We start from the raw sequence: 15,719 nt of genomic DNA, 5'->3' as shown, positions 1-15,719 counted from the left end.
CTTATGAATTAAAGAATATTTCAAATCAATCATAACCCTTTTGTGAATAGCTAAACAACTTAGTTGAAACAAAATATCTTTAATGGTTTTTTCGGTTATTAAAATTTATCGATTTTACGGAACTCTAAAGTTACAGCAAATTTGAGGTTAGTCTATTTAACTGTCATACAGTTTATATGAAAGGAGCTGGATAGATTTAGTGTAATTTTGTATTATTTTGAAAATTTCTTAGATTAACAGAAAAAAATGGGTCGAAGATCTATTAATACCACCAAAAGTGGTAAATATATGAATCCAACGGATCAAGCACGTAAGAAAATAAATTGTGAATATATGGATTAAACATTTTCAACATTTTAAACTTATTTGATAGGGAAAGAAGCTCGGAAACAAGAATTAAAGAAAAACAAAAAACAAAGACAAATGGTCAGAGCCGCAGTATTAAAGGGTAAGGATCCACAGCAAATTTTAGAAGAAATGGAAAAAATTGACCAAATGGAGTTTAATGTTAATCAGCCATCTCCATTAAATGAAAAGGTTTTAAAAGACAAACGGAAAAAATTAAGAGACACTTTAGATAGAGTTCTGGGAATGTATTATAAAGATGATCCTGAAAAATGGTCTGACCTAAGGAAAAGGCAATCAGAATACGAACAAAGAAGATCAAAACTAGTGGCTTTTTATGATTCAGTTAAAAGTGCTCAAAGTGTTACGGTAGATGAAATTCCTCTGCCACAGCTCCCACAACAAAATATAACCAATACAATACCATTACCTATAACAGAAAGGAAACCTGAGGTTGCAATTTATTCTATTGCTACAGCTTTGAAGCTTCAGGCATTAGGACAACCTGTTAGGTAACACAAGATAACATTAACATTACATAAACTGTAACTAATTTGTATCAATAGAGAACCCCCTGGGTGTCCACCAGGCATACCACCTGAAATAAATGATGATGGTGAAGTTATTGATATATCAACCAGGTATAGAATGGAAGAAGAAAAATCTGTAGATGAAAGTATGTCAGAAGAAACTGAAGGCAGTAGTCAAGTTAATTCAAATTCACCTGTTGTTAAACCCACATCATTACAACAAAAAATGGTAACTAATATTACAATTTAATAATTTCGAAATTATTATACATGTTTTACCACTTTTAGGTTGCACTGTCTGGTCAAAATGTAGATGAATTCATGAAGGAAATGGAGACTGTTCAAAAAAAATTAGATCAACACAAAGATGAAGAACAACCTAAAGTTGCTTCTAATATAGAACCATTGTTGCCACCTGGTACTAGTGAACCAATTCCAGTGTTACCAACACTTCCAACAAATCCTCCTCCAACAGTACCTCCACCTATGTTGTTTACAGGAAGTGGTATTAGATTACCTCCAGGTAATAATACAGATTTATTATTCAAAATCTGTTATTTATATTGTATATATTTAGGACCACCGCCTGGGCGTCCACTAATGCCTCCAGGTCCCCCACCAGGACTGCCACCTAGATTGCCTTTAGGAATACCTGGTGCAGGCCCACGACTTATAAGAATACCAGCACCACCTTTAGTGACAGGTCCACAATCTATGGCACAACCAAAATCAAATGTTCTCTCAGCAGCGCCACAATTAATTAATAGGTAAAATACATTTAGTAATAATAACAATAACAATAATTAATTTAATTGTGTAAAATTCTAGAAATGAATCAACAAAACAAGGAGCAACTATTTCAGCTAAGCCCCAAATTAGGAATCTCAGTGCAGATGTTACTAGATTTGTCCCATCAGCTTTAAGAATAAAACGTGAAGAGAAAAAGAACAAACCAGTCACTAGTTTGGTCAGAGAATTAAAACAGAAAGAAATTAATTTGAACAATGCATTGGCAGCTGGTCAACATACCAAAGATGATGCATATAAACAATTTATGCAAGAGATGGAAAGCTTAATGTAAACAATTTTATTCTCTGTATATAGATAGATATTAAAATCATTCAAATAAATTGATTATTTTGTAATGTTACATTTAGTTATGCTCAATACTTTAATGTGGTCTTTCATTTCAAATCTATCACACTGGTGTAACAAAATATTTGTCTGTTACGGAATCGCGAAAGGATGCAATAAAAACAATTACAGCGTTCAATATGGTAGTATACACTGCTTGGTCGATCTTATGTTCGTTGACAGACGATGCGGCTTCTAGTATTCTTCATGATATAGTTCGCACTGCAGAGCCGTACGGCTTAAGAATTAAAAAGAAAATACTAAAATATTGAGAACTTTGCAGGACGCAAAAAGTTTGTTGTTCAACTACAATTGTAGTAAGTTCAACTACAATTGTAGTAAGTTCAACTACAATTGTAGACTGTCTCTTGGCCAGAAAGGATGTGTAGCAGCCAAAAAAACTGGGGCTAACTACTATTCACGAGTAAAATAGACTGAAGTAGGCTGAAACACACAAAAACCTGGAAAAATATCCATATATTAGATGAGTCTAAATTTTAGATTTAAAAGATGTGTTTTGTGCGCCTATCAAAAGGTAAAAGATCTTCAGAAGCGTGTACTGTGCAAGCTATTAATATGTGTATGCCCTTACCGTCATTCTGTAGAGGTGTCAATGGAGATCAGTTAAGGGACTGTAGATATTGCTGCTTGACAAAAGCAGCAGATAACTCAAATATCAGCCATATCACTGACATGCATTTATTAGCATAAATAACGCGGCATGGTAAAAGATCGGAAAAAAATGATCGTTATTGATGACTGGTAGAGAACGATTGTCGCAGATTACAGACTTTAGGGATGTGTTAATATTAATTGGAAGGGTTCTCCATGAAATCTTGAAGGGAATCTATCGACTATTAGGTATAAGGAAAAGCCGAGGATTCGAATGAAGCAATCCTCCAAAATTCCTTGGTGAAGGTTGAAATATGGAATTATTGATATTTTGGATTCCATATGTAACTCCAGGCATGTTTGATAACACGCAACTGTTTTATTTTGAATGCTTTAGAAAATAAATATCACAAGTTATAATAGAGATTGCTTTATTAAAGGTAGATTCTTGTACATGTTTAAAACAACAGATCTACCGTTGAAAACTAGAAGTTATATAAACTAAAATACAAAATGTGGAATATAAATAATGAAATTATGTATTTGGTAAATATTAAATACTACCTTTCATTTTAAATCTACAATATTTTGGTGTAAACCTACTACTAATATATACAGATACAACAGATAAATGGTAAAAAATATTAGTAACTTAGATTTAATTTGAACAAACACTTTAAATCGGCAGAAGGCGACTACAGACTAGACATTCCAAAACACGAATGAAATACTTCTTTTTGGATGGAATGAGGTTTTCTTTACATCTTAAACGCAATTTGTTGGTATGTCCATACTGATAGAGCTACAAAGTTTGTACAAATACTTGCTAAACTAAATGATTATATACAGGAAATGGGGTGAAGCGCAGTTGGAAGTCCTTATGGAACATTTAATGCTGGTTATGTATAATAAAGTTTTGGGTATTGACTTGTACTTAATAGGCAAGGGGAATCTCTTTTAATAATAAAATGATTAGGAACCTCAATCAGGATTATTTCAATTTTCTGTCTCAGTCTATTTTACAACTAAATGCTATATGTATGCTTCTAGGGTCCAAAATAATCGCAATAACAAATGATAGCAAATTTGTTTTTGTCATGTCATGATATTAATAACTAATTTTAGAATGATAAACGCAAAAACAACGGATGGGATTATAAGTCTTCCTTTAATGAATTTAAAACTACAGTTTACACTACATATGTAATGAGTCGTCAAAAAAGAAAACTAAACCAAATATCCTCTTCACGCACTGCTCCTATCAGTAGAAATGGTACAATTGATTATTGTATAATGTATAAATTTGCGATTAATTTGAATGACACGATATATTTTGGGTAATCGAATTCCATAAGAACATGTAGATAACCAGTGGTAACGTACATTGTACTAAAAACAGTTCAGTTTGTATGGATAAAAGTAAGTATATACAAAAATGATTTTTTAAATAAATTTGATGCAGTTATTACAATAGGAATGGGTTTTGTTGATTATAGTGAATTTCACTGAGGGGTATACGATTTTATTTCAAACGAAAACCACGTCACTTATACTGTAGAAAAACATATAAGGCACTATTAGGAGCGAATAATATAAAAACAAACACACACAATATTAGGTTAAGACTAAATATGCTACAATAGTCTTCGCGGGTGCAAATTCACTATAACAAACAAAAAAAATAAATAAAGTTGAATCCCAAGGTAGATAATATATATATATCAGTTATAGAGTTGAGTATTTGCTAAATGAAGCATGTATGAATATATTCATGACTTAGAGTATGCCCGTGACAAAGATAAAAATATAAATGTAAGCTGAATGTAAACTTAAAATATTAGAATGATGGCGGTTCTATCAACTGAATTGTTTTGTTAAAGTTGAGGTATTTAAATTAAAAATATGTATATGAAACATTGTCAATAATGTTGAAATATTTGTATTTTAAACATGTTTACTATCTGAAAATAATAATTTCTATTTACTCTATGATACATGTGATTTATATTTAAATATTATTTGAATTATTATATTATAAAATTATTCATATTAGATCAAATATATATAGCTTAATATATAGAGGATAAAAACTGGACTAATTATTTAAAAGAAACGAGATTCCAAAACTAAATATTTTCCCTCCGTGCGACATTAATATTGCAAGCATTTCCAAACTTACAAGCATCATAAAAATTATTATTTCTATTTATATGTATCTTTGAAAGAGGCATACTACTAAGGCTATGTAAATGCAAGACTAGGCTAGATATAGGCGAAAACTCCTTAGGAACTACCTAGGCGAAAAAATACTCATGGAGTTTGTGTTTGTCCTCTTTCTGATTAATCTGGCGGACACTGAAACAAAAGCACTAGTCAGCATGATGGCTTCAATCAGATTTCAGGCACATGGAAAACATCTTACAACCTTGGACACATCTTCATTATTCAACCTCTATCAGCATCTTACATATTACCAAAGCATTTGTTGCTGGTCTGTTAATTACAATAAATCACCAAATGCTCTGACCATTCTGCGGTATATTACTCCGGCCCGTTCCTTACCTTTGATCTTTGTTCTTGTTCGCCAATGTTTTATATGACAACCCTGTTGAACTAAAGACAAGGCTTTTAATTGATTTGGATTTATCTTATCATTACCCAAATATTTACCTATTAAACGTCTATGTTTATAATAACACCCGAGTAATTAATATCAATTTGTTAAACATCTACATAAATAAAAAGGCCATTACTAATCAAAACATCAATAAAATGATGGCAGTATAAATAAAATACATCCATTATGGTACAGAGAATTATCATAATCACAACCACTGTTATTCAATTTACAAACTACTAGGAATTCCAATGGATTTTATGAAAACCATATAGAATTTTTATTTTCTGATTATCCTACACAATACATAGTGATTTTAATATCAAATCTAATTTATTGGATCCCTTATCATACTTTCCAAATATATACATACACAACATATCACATTCAAATGTTGATAAAAAGATAAATTATGATTAAATACCATCTAAAAGGGAATTAGATATTAAGGAATATTTCAAGGTAAAAATTAATAAAAACCATTGCGTGTTAGGAGTGATTGGCGTTCAAATCCGAATTGATAACATTAATTCAACAATCAACCAACTATTATGTGCTTAGATCTGTTATTTATTTAACTGTGTAAAAATTATATCTTCAACTACTAGTTTTATTAACATAATATTGCATCCAGTAATGTCGTCCTAGTTAGTTAAAAAAAGCCAAAATGTGAGTTAAAACATGATTTTAAAAAATGAAAATGTGGATGAATTTTGTTAAAGCCTATTATTGCATGATACAAGCTTATTAAATTTGAATCAATACACTAAATACATATTATGAGACACGTTAATAAAGCATAACAATTTTATTACAGTTTATATTTAATTAAGATATTAGGATTAAGTTGTTATTGTGTTTGGTTGTCAACATATTAAATATACTATAGCATTACACCAAAATAAAAACAGTATAACGACATATTGATTAGATAATAAACAGCTCTAAAAATAATTAATAAGAGATTTTGAAAATACCAACATGCGTTAAACAAATTTTCTACAGTACTACTACACAACTCTACGCACAGTTATTTATGACTGAAAGTACCTGCTGAATCTTGTGGCGTTAATGGTCGATCAATTACTCTTTCTAAAACCTCAATCCAATGATCTCTATCAATTTCAGTCTGGGCAGATAAATTATATACTCGATCTGGTGTAGTAAGCATAAAGGAGAAACCTTGATCTTTAAAGCCTGACGATACACCAATTCGTATACTAAATCCGTCCGTCTGATAACCTGATAATGAACCAAATAAAAAACGGCGAACTACAAAAACGTACAATTACCTATAAATATTTCCCCTTTGGGATTAGCATCCATAGGATCATCATGGTACATTAGTTTTCTGTTATCTAGTGTAAACCATCTCTTTTTGAAACCATCACTTGTTCTTGGGCCTGTTTTCCACAACCACCCTTCCTTTGCAAAATCTTCTGTTAGGTAGTTTACCAGATCAAATTCGCTGGCTGAAGGATAAGCAACCTAATAATATAAAGCATATCGTAAACTGACATAAATGGATCACTTCAGAAACTAACTTGTAACCAATGCAACTTAGCGCATCTTATTGCCATATACCAATTGGTTATGATTTCTCCTTCGTCATGATATACAAATATATGCCGAGTAGTACCATCCTTCAAAAAAGTAATTTGTAAAGAATTTGGATATGTTATCTTCTCTGGTGCAAAGATAACATTCAGTTCTGATATCCTCAAAATTGCTTTTGGTTCCTTGTGTTCAATTACAAAATATTTCAATGTATCTTCTGCTTCTGACAGTACAAATTTTCTAGATCGGTATTTACTATCTTCTTTGCCTCGTTTCATAAGAAAACCAGAATAAAAGCCGCTAGTATATGACTGACGTTCTGGATAACAAAACTCCTCTCTTTCATATTTGGCTCTGATCCATTGCTCTACTAATACTCTAAAATGGAAATAAAAATTATCACATTAGTACATTCTTTATGTGTAAGACTTCCCAAAATATTTCTTTTACTTTGTTTTCATGATACAAATTCTTAATTATTAAATTCATAATAATTATTAAATAAAAATATATAGAGTACAAATAATTTTTGAGGGTTTTTATTAATGTTGAGGATTAATTCAGATATATTGAATAAATCCTTTGCTTTTTGAAACAATCTCATAATTGACCTAATTTTTAGCTTTCCCAAATGAAGTGACAAGCAGCCTATAGGTCATATATATGTATCAACCAGAACAAACAATAATTAGAAGAACAATGCTTGATGAACACAGAAGGTTGGGAAGATATTCTATTGAAGCATCCTAAGGTGTTCTTAATGACTTTTACGATAAGTGGCCAAGCTTTGTTCTGATGAAAAATCATATCATGTCTTTAGTATATTGAAATTCAATGCTTGGCTATCTTTAATATACCCCAGTGATGGTTTCATTTAGTCTAGAGCAACCCAATGTAGTACAGCAGCCATTAGTTTCATCTCATTAATATTACTCAATCATCCCAATAAAAATATTTCAATGAAAACGGCGCTCGGCATCTCTTGGCTTAAGTTCAGCAAAACACAATTTTCTTAAGTTTATGTTCCACCAACTCAGACCTTCACTGATCTTTTACTCACTCAATCTTTAGTAAAAATTCCTCAAAACTTGGTGATATGAATTATTCTGTTAATATAAACCTTTAAAATTAGTTGTTGTAAATATTGTTAGTATATAAGGTTTATCACTAATTTTTAAATAAAAATGTTTAATGATAAACTTTAAAAATAAAGAAACATTGAAATTATATTACCATATTACCATCAACAGCTAAAATATAATTAACATTTTTCCAGTCCACACTAAAACAATTATGTAAGTATATCACATAAGTAGAAAAGTAATACATACTCCAGATTAAAATAGTGACTTTATAATAAGAGAACATAATACTATAAAGATGCATTATGAAGGTTATTGAAGGTAACTTGCGGTAAACATGTTTAGGACAATAAAATTTTATATTTCAAAACGATTATTCATGTCAATATTAAAATGTATCTAAGTATTACCCCTATTATGACTGTTAAAAATTGTGGCAAATATATTAGGTTAAATCTATTTGAATATTATTTAAAAGAAGCCACTGAATATTAAATTTATTATATGTAAAATTATTATATGTTATGATGACTAGCTTACAAAAGAACTAATAATTCTAATATATTAAAAAATTATAATAATTGATATGATAATTTTAGCATGAAATAAATTTGAATAACACAAATTAGATAAGAATTTAATAAGGAAATTAATAATGAAAAACTTACTGGGGGTCATCCTCTTTTGGGCGCCTATAACATGGGGGCACTCTCTCCTCATATTTCATTTTGGCTTTAATATTCCCGACGACTTTCATTCTTTCTACTTGTGAGTCTTCCCATCTATCAAGCTTTAAATGTTTTACTTTACTAATATGAACACCCATACTTCTGTGAACTCCTGAGCAACGAGTACAAATAAAAATACCTATGTTGTATGAAGCCCATTCTGGATCTAAAATAAATAACATATTAATAACAAAGTATTTAAAAAAGAAGTAAAAATATATTTATTTATGAAATTGCAAATTTTGTCGTTATTCACAAGTTTAATTAAGTATAAACAATAAGACATACTTATTGTTTATGCAAATCAAATATATAATAAACATATATATATATAATCTTGCATTTAATTCAATTAGATATCGTTGAAATACATTATTAGACATTCTATTGCCATTAAAGAGTTGGCATAATTAACTGAATATAATGCATTTACGACATGGCCCAAAACAAAACAAAAATACTTACTTCTGGAACCACAATCGGCACAAACGTTATTTCCGTTCAATTTTAACAACTCGCACAGTAATTTTTCATTCCTTTCGACCATTTTGATGAATAAAAAAATCGTTTATTACAACTCTGAAATCATCACAACTAGCGTCAATTACAAGATCAAAATAAAAATAAAATCGTCCATTTTTAAAAGATGTTTTGACGCGCATCGGTTGACAACACTGGAAAATTAAAATGTATTCCCCTAAATTTTGGTTTATTCAATTTTAAAGATCTAGTTACTACACTGTAAATACTGTTATTTATTAATAAAGGTCAATATAAAAAGCGAAATATAATATAATATAATATAAAGTGAATATAATTACTAATTTATATTATTATGTTATATATATTTTGTATGATGCCTTGTTCTCGTAGGTGGCGCCCAAATTTGTCCAAAAGAGGTTACGTCACATTTAAAAATGATTAAACTTCTGGGTGAACTTTGGAAGTGACTTGCTTTATTCAATGTTTACTGACGAAGACTTGATTTATACAAAATTCAACAAGATAAAGACGAAAATAAATATTTTGAATATTTGTATATACGATAGGGTTATATAGTCTGTATTGATATAAGTAACATTATCATGGCCAGCAAACCTGCCAAAAGAAAGTCTATCCATGCAACAAAATTAAATTTTAGACCAACAACAAGTGACAGTAATATAGATTGTAAAGGAACGAAACCCACCAGTGAGCCTACTTCAATAAAGGAAATATTTATACTAATGGTGCTGTATCTATGTAAGAAATCGTTATTTTTTGATACCAATTTAAAAGTGGCAATATATCTCGGTTGCTTATTTTTAATATCACTTATTGCTGATGTAGCGACTATTCCTAAGATGTATCTGTCAAGATCTGATAATGTATTTAATAGATATTTTGTAAAGTTTGCTTGGGGTTGGAATTTGATACTGTTAGTGCCTTTTGTTACTTTTACATCATATATTTATTGTTGTGCACAAATAAAAAATATGGCTAAAAACCATTTTCCTCGCATAGTTATAGCAACTTTATTTTGGCTTTTCTGGACTAAATTATTTAATTATATAGAAGCGTCCTTTGGAAAATGCCAGATTAATAAATATGGTTCAAAAGAATCATGTTTGAAAGCAGGACATGTATGGAATGGTTTTGATACTTCAGGACATACATTTATATTAATATATGGAAGCTTAGTATTAATAGAAGAAAGTAGAAGCATGATTAACTGGGACAGCATAAAAGAGTTTCTGCGGCTAGAGGAGCATAATAGAATTATCAAAGACACTGCTCAGAGTACAAATCCTTTAAGGCATTTAACAGAAATACAATTTAAAATGCTGCAGTTAAACTATGAAAAGTACACTCCATACATAAGAGGATTGTTTATTTTAATAACACTTTTTCAAATACTTTGGGATGTTATGTTAGTGTGTACCATGTTATATTATCATGTAATGATAGAGAAATTCTTGGGAGGATGTATAGCAATTTTAACATGGTTTTTTACATACAGAATGTGGTATGTGCATTCAAAGTTATTACCAAAATTACCAGGTGAAGGTGTATTTAAATACATCAAAAAGGCAACTAAGGAACCAGTTGTTACTACCCATAGAAGAAGAACTGGAAGTATTGTAAATGGAAATACTAGTATTCCCACCTTCATGGGACGTCCAATATATCCACAATCATCTCAAGGAGATGATGAATCAGGAATCAGATAAAATCTACTTAATATATTTTTTTGTTATATCCGCATTTTTAAGTTATGTATTTATTTATTGTGGTTTGTTTTTTTTATATTAATTTTTATTATGGTTGTAAAAGAAGTTTGATCCTTAAATGTATTAAGAGCTATTATATGTTGACCTTTGCTGTTATTTTTAAATGGCTAATATTATTCTGTGATAAAATCACATATGAACATATTGTTTAAATAAATTATATTGTAGTAAAGTACCTGCAAGTAATTTTTTTTTTTGGAAATTAATATGGAAAAGGGTGTTTTAATAAAGATTTATTTAATGTTCTAGTCTCTATTTTTTACCATATTGTTACAGAACAATGTAACCAATTGTTTGTATAAATTATAATCTGGAAGCCATACCACCTGCTACCACAATATTTTCACCAGTCACATATAACCCATCATCTGATGCCAAAAATGCTACAGAACCGGCAATATCATCAGGCACAGCAAATCTAAAATTAATAAGATCGTTTTCTTGAAAAACTCAATAATACTACTGCATTATGTTGTAAATTTACCTTCCCATTGGGATTTGAGCTAATGCAGCTTCTCGAGCTGCTGGGTTTTGGGTTAACTAAAATATATATTTGAAGTTAAATTATATATGTATATATATATGCGTGTGTACACTTACAGCACTGCTAAATCTAGTAGTTACTAAACCTGGATTTACCGAATTAACAGTGATGTTTTCAGGTGCTAATTGTAATGCAGCAGCTTTTACTAAGCCCAATAAAGTTGTTTTACTGACTGAATAAGCTCCTAAAAGCTACAAACCATATATTTAGATATTCCTGTATTTCAATGTGTGTTTTATTACATCGAAAGGTTGAAATCCTGCAACTGAAGAAATATATATAATTCTGCCTGCTTTACTTTTTCTGAGTAATGGAAGTGCTTCCTTAGTTAACATAAATGATGATTTTACATTTACTTCAAATATTTTATCCCAGGATGACTCAGAGCACTAAAATTTTAATTTCCTTATGTTTATTGATATTGATAATAAATATATACATACATCTAAAACACCTCCAACTTCTGGATTAACGGCAGCATTTGATACTAGAATATCTAGACCACCAAATTTAGAAGCCTAAAAGTAATAGCTTATAAAAAATAATTTGTAAAAAAACTTTGTATTAAAATACTTCTTGGAATAATTTAGCTCTATCTTCAGCTTTTGCTACATGGCAAGTAAGCCCTGTAACATCTAAACCTTCATTTGTTAATTTTTGTGTGGCCTCTTCAACATTTTTAGCTTTTCTACTACTTATTATGACTTTGGCCCCTTCGCGAGCTAAACGATGTGCAATAGCATAACCAATTCTTTAAAATTAGATAAACATTAGATATTTGGTTTGCATTTCGCTGTAGTGAAACATTAATCTTACCCATCTGTGGATGCAGTTACTATAGCAATTTTTCCTATTAAACGTTTGATAGGCATTTTGAAGAAAAAAATGTTTTGCAACACGATTAATAATGAACTGTGATAATGTTGGGGGCAAACTCCAACAAAATGTGTTATTCTCTTAGATCAACATCATAATCTATAAATGATAATATGATGTAAAGAAGTGAATAAAATATAATCAATAAATATCAAAGATATAGTCTTAAAATATAATAAATTAACTGTATACATATCAATAATAATTAACTACATATAGGCAACTAAAAATACTGATATAAAGCCAGTGTAACTTGGCCTTATCATAATCGTATTTTAAATAGTATTTATGAAAAGTAATTTTATTTATTGTATTTTTAACGCAATAAATTAAAAATTATTTTCACTTTGATATATACAACTAAGAATACAACAATATTTTTTATTTAGTCAAACGTAACCTTAAATTTGGACAAGTTACACAGAATTTCCGTATTTTATCGTAAATTACAAGTGATTTTTCTGTGATGATTACAAGTTACTAACCTGAAATTTAAATTTTATATAACAAAATTAAATATGGAATTAAAAGAGCTGGAAAATGATAAAATTATACACGAAAAGTTACAGAATTTGCATGATAGTGTTGAGAAAATATCGAATTTCCTAGATATAGCATTTAAAGCAGATATAACGCATTTTTCTCAGAAAGAAAAAATTGATTTCGATTTATTTCTAACTTATTCACTAAATACTTTATATTGGATGTATTTAAGAACAAGGGGGGAAGATCCTAATAAGAATGAGGTGAAAAATCAACTTAACAGAGTAAAAGAATACATGGTTAAAGCTAAACAGGTACATTTTATTAATGAATTATAAACAAAATGCGGGTTATATATATATATATATATTTGTTTGATGTTTTAGGCACATGAGAGACAAACTATTAGACCAAAGGTGGATCAATCTGCTGCTAAAAGATTTGTAAAACATGGTATCAATCACAAAGAGACATGTGAAACACCAAATAAAAAAATTAGATTTAACGATTAGTGGTGTTAATTGGTATATAATGGGGGCAATTAGGTAGGAAAATAATAAAGATTAAATTTTATTTTGTAAAGTAGTCATTTTATTTAACTTAGAATTATTAAATTATTACAACATTGAAATTACAATCGGGAAGCCATGCCACCAGCTACCACGATATTTTCTCCTGTTATATAAGATGCATCATCAGATGCCAAAAATGCTGCACATCCACCAACCTCATGTGGTTGTCCAAACCTGTATTAACTGTGATTTAAAACAAAAATAATATTACTTTAAATGTTATCTTACCTATTCATTGGGATTTTGTCCAATATATCAGATTTTTCAGACGGAGTTTTAATTAACTTAAAAATATTTAGATATGTTAATCACTTTTAATTTTATAATAACTAATACTTACAACATTACTAAATCGTGTTAGTATTAAACCCGGACTAATAGTATTCACAGTAATATTTTCTGGAGCTAATTGTAGTGATGCTGTTTTCATTAATCCTAACAAAGCTGTTTTACTTACTCCATATGCCCCCGACGTCTATCAAAATAAAAAATAATGATTTCATGTTTTATTACCATTAGTAATATCCATGGGTTTTACTTTTAGAGGTTGTAGTCCTGCTATTGATGAAATATAAATAATTCTTCCTGCTTTGCTTTTTTTTAAAAAGGGGATAGCTTCTTTTGTTAAGAGATGTGAAGACTTAACATTGACGTCAAATATCTTATCCCAAGCTGATGATGAACACTAAAAGGAAATAATGTTTATGTTAAGTTAGGTGTTTTTACTAACTGATTTACATCCAATATTCCAACGACTTCTGGATTGACTGCTGCGTTTGACACTAAAATATCTAATCCACCCAAGCTTGAAGCCTAAAAGGATACTGGTTAAATTACCTGCTAGTTAACAGAAAAAAATATACATACTGTTTGCAATAGTTTTGCACGATCTTCTGCTTTGCCAACATGACAAACTAATCCGGTAACGTTTAAACCTTCTTTTAATAGTTTATCTTTAGCTACTTGCACATTTTCGTCATTTCTGCTACTAATTATCACTTTGGCTCCTTCGCGAGCAAATCGCTGCGCAATTGCAAACCCAATTCTGCAATAAATCAAAGTTACGTTTTAGTTTACAGCAAAATAGGTATGTATAAGTATACCCATCTGTTGAAGCCGTTACTATAGCAATTCTGCCTGATAAACGAGAAAATGACATTGTTACAATTATTTTCACTTATCTTGATTAATTTATGAGATAGGTTGTAATATGACGAGACTAAAAGGATGAAAATTGTTCTTATCGTTGAGTCAAGACCTCTTAGATGTCAATGTAATACTGATTTGTGCTTCCAAACATATTTAGAAATTTACATTTTATTTCATGCAGTGGAAGGAGAGTCTTTTAAAATGGAAATATACTTATTTCATCTTTATTAGCTCTGTAAAGAACAATCAATTTGCGAACTAGACTTGAATAATATATTAAATACGTCCATCCTGATCAACTTCGAAATCTTAATTTTATTTTTTTATATGTTGTGAAAAATAGATTTTTGATTATTCTTTAGAATAGTAAAGAAACTATATTATATCTTTATAATTTATGACAATAGCAAGTGATAGATAAAATAAAAAGCATATTAAATTTATACATATATGTAAAAAAAATTCATTTGTTTTTTTTGCTTAACATTCTAGGTACAAAGAGTGCCTTTTAAGCGCTTTGTTAATATTAATGTCTACGTTCTGTTTGTCTGATAAGCCATCCATGTTAATATTATTTCAGTAGCGGATTCTAGTCCTTCCAGAAACATGGGAGTCCTCCCATGACGATCACTAAATTAATATTGATATTAGTGTTTGTGTTTTTAATCAATATGAATTGGTATTCTATTTTTCAATTAATATTAGTCATTAAAAAGTTTATCAAAAGTCACTCGCAAAGATTCATTGGTAACCTGTTTAATATGTCGTTTATAATTCAGTCAGTGATGCCAAATCACCATAGTAGGTTGAATGATTGCGTTCAAATGATAAAACTTTGTCAAAATGAGTATTCGTTAGGGTCCCAGTTTTGGTCTTTACGGAAGATGATCATTTTTTGGATGAACGGTTGTTATTAATAAGCATGATTATTCAAAACTACGCATTCACATACACAGTTCACTTGGTGGCAATGTATTCACAAAAAGTTGCTGTTATTTGCAGGTTTTTTGGGCTATCAGTATCATTGGTTGCTATTTTTCCCATCATCACTGAATGTTAGATAACTATGACAACCAATTTCTTTTTGCCGAAAGGATATCGACGTAAAACATGTGGTTTCTTATTCTACTAGCATTTAACAACTTAAAAATGATGCCCAATAGGTATTAGTATCTTATGTGATTTACGTTATATAATGGGGCATAGAATGGTATTCTATT

The 15,719-nt window shown here is 29.7% G+C and overlaps 6 protein-coding genes across 15 annotated transcripts; 3 read left to right on the top strand and 3 right to left on the bottom strand.

Moving 5' to 3' along the window:
- The first annotated feature begins 26 nt into the window (after window positions 1–26).
- On the top strand, window positions 27–2,050 carry LOC143198929 (uncharacterized). Of its 2 annotated transcripts, XM_076408557.1 has the most exons (7): window positions 27–146; window positions 233–310; window positions 374–857; window positions 912–1,104; window positions 1,164–1,398; window positions 1,453–1,642; window positions 1,704–2,050. In XM_076408557.1, the coding sequence occupies exons 2-7, from the start codon at window positions 247–249 to the stop codon at window positions 1,954–1,956; spliced, it is 1,419 nt and encodes a 472-aa protein (XP_076264672.1). In that variant the 5' UTR covers window positions 27–146; window positions 233–246; the 3' UTR covers window positions 1,957–2,050. The 2 variants fall into 2 exon arrangements, with proteins under 2 accessions (XP_076264672.1, XP_076264670.1); XM_076408555.1 differs by lacking the exon at window positions 27–146 and having other exon boundaries at window positions 156–310.
- A 985-nt stretch (window positions 2,051–3,035) lies between these two features.
- LOC143198502 (arf-GAP with dual PH domain-containing protein 1) lies at window positions 3,036–9,263 on the bottom strand. 5 transcript variants are annotated; one of them, XR_013006229.1, is made up of 7 exons: window positions 9,071–9,263; window positions 8,546–8,771; window positions 6,783–7,173; window positions 6,531–6,726; window positions 6,289–6,480; window positions 5,047–5,234; window positions 3,036–4,976 (listed from the first exon to the last, which is right to left on the bottom strand). XR_013006229.1 is itself a non-coding variant. In XM_076407759.1 (7 exons), the coding sequence occupies exons 1-7, from the start codon at window positions 9,150–9,152 to the stop codon at window positions 4,912–4,914; spliced, it is 1,203 nt and encodes a 400-aa protein (XP_076263874.1). In that variant the 5' UTR covers window positions 9,153–9,263; the 3' UTR covers window positions 3,036–4,911. The 5 variants fall into 5 exon arrangements, 3 of the variants coding, with proteins under 3 accessions (XP_076263874.1, XP_076263875.1, XP_076263876.1); XM_076407759.1 differs by having other exon boundaries at window positions 5,184–5,234; XR_013006230.1 differs by lacking the exon at window positions 3,036–4,976 and adding an exon at window positions 5,292–5,350 and having other exon boundaries at window positions 5,097–5,234.
- Window positions 9,264–9,549: 286 nt separating this feature from the next.
- Window positions 9,550–11,120, top strand: Fitm (acyl-coenzyme A diphosphatase Fitm). The gene has a single exon (XM_076407762.1). It carries the CDS (start codon window positions 9,691–9,693, stop codon window positions 10,813–10,815), a length of 1,125 nt encoding a protein of 374 aa, XP_076263877.1. The 5' UTR covers window positions 9,550–9,690; the 3' UTR covers window positions 10,816–11,120.
- LOC143198504 (dehydrogenase/reductase SDR family member 4) lies at window positions 11,108–12,433 on the bottom strand. Of its 2 annotated transcripts, none has more exons than XM_076407764.1 (7): window positions 12,236–12,433; window positions 11,993–12,170; window positions 11,863–11,937; window positions 11,662–11,808; window positions 11,476–11,610; window positions 11,360–11,415; window positions 11,108–11,315 (listed from the first exon to the last, which is right to left on the bottom strand). In XM_076407764.1, exons 1-7 carry the CDS (start codon window positions 12,289–12,291, stop codon window positions 11,300–11,302), a joined length of 663 nt encoding a protein of 220 aa, XP_076263879.1. In that variant the 5' UTR covers window positions 12,292–12,433; the 3' UTR covers window positions 11,108–11,299. The 2 variants fall into 2 exon arrangements, with proteins under 2 accessions (XP_076263879.1, XP_076263878.1); XM_076407763.1 differs by having other exon boundaries at window positions 11,108–11,293; window positions 12,236–12,429.
- Window positions 12,434–12,700: 267 nt separating this feature from the next.
- Window positions 12,701–13,617, top strand: LOC143198507 (nuclear nucleic acid-binding protein C1D). Of its 4 annotated transcripts, none has more exons than XM_076407768.1 (3): window positions 12,701–13,092; window positions 13,165–13,323; window positions 13,383–13,617. In XM_076407768.1, the coding sequence occupies exons 1-2, from the start codon at window positions 12,814–12,816 to the stop codon at window positions 13,288–13,290; spliced, it is 405 nt and encodes a 134-aa protein (XP_076263883.1). In that variant the 5' UTR covers window positions 12,701–12,813; the 3' UTR covers window positions 13,291–13,323; window positions 13,383–13,617. The 4 variants fall into 4 exon arrangements, with proteins under 4 accessions (XP_076263883.1, XP_076263884.1, XP_076263886.1 ...); XM_076407769.1 differs by having other exon boundaries at window positions 13,365–13,497; XM_076407771.1 differs by having other exon boundaries at window positions 13,362–13,408.
- LOC143198506 (dehydrogenase/reductase SDR family member 4) lies at window positions 13,347–14,614 on the bottom strand. The gene is made up of 7 exons (XM_076407766.1): window positions 14,454–14,614; window positions 14,218–14,395; window positions 14,089–14,163; window positions 13,889–14,035; window positions 13,691–13,825; window positions 13,579–13,634; window positions 13,347–13,524 (listed from the first exon to the last, which is right to left on the bottom strand). Exons 1-7 carry the CDS (start codon window positions 14,507–14,509, stop codon window positions 13,410–13,412), a joined length of 762 nt encoding a protein of 253 aa, XP_076263881.1. The 5' UTR covers window positions 14,510–14,614; the 3' UTR covers window positions 13,347–13,409.
- Window positions 14,615–15,719: the final 1,105 nt, after the last annotated feature.

This window comes from Rhynchophorus ferrugineus, unplaced genomic scaffold (assembly GCF_030347505.1).
Source record: "Rhynchophorus ferrugineus isolate W39M unplaced genomic scaffold, kcgeb_rfMv2 rfM6, whole genome shotgun sequence".
Lineage (NCBI taxonomy): Eukaryota > Metazoa > Arthropoda > Insecta > Coleoptera > Curculionidae > Rhynchophorus > Rhynchophorus ferrugineus.
Note: the sequence above shows the minus strand (reverse complement) of the source record. Positions and strands in the feature narration are given on the sequence as shown.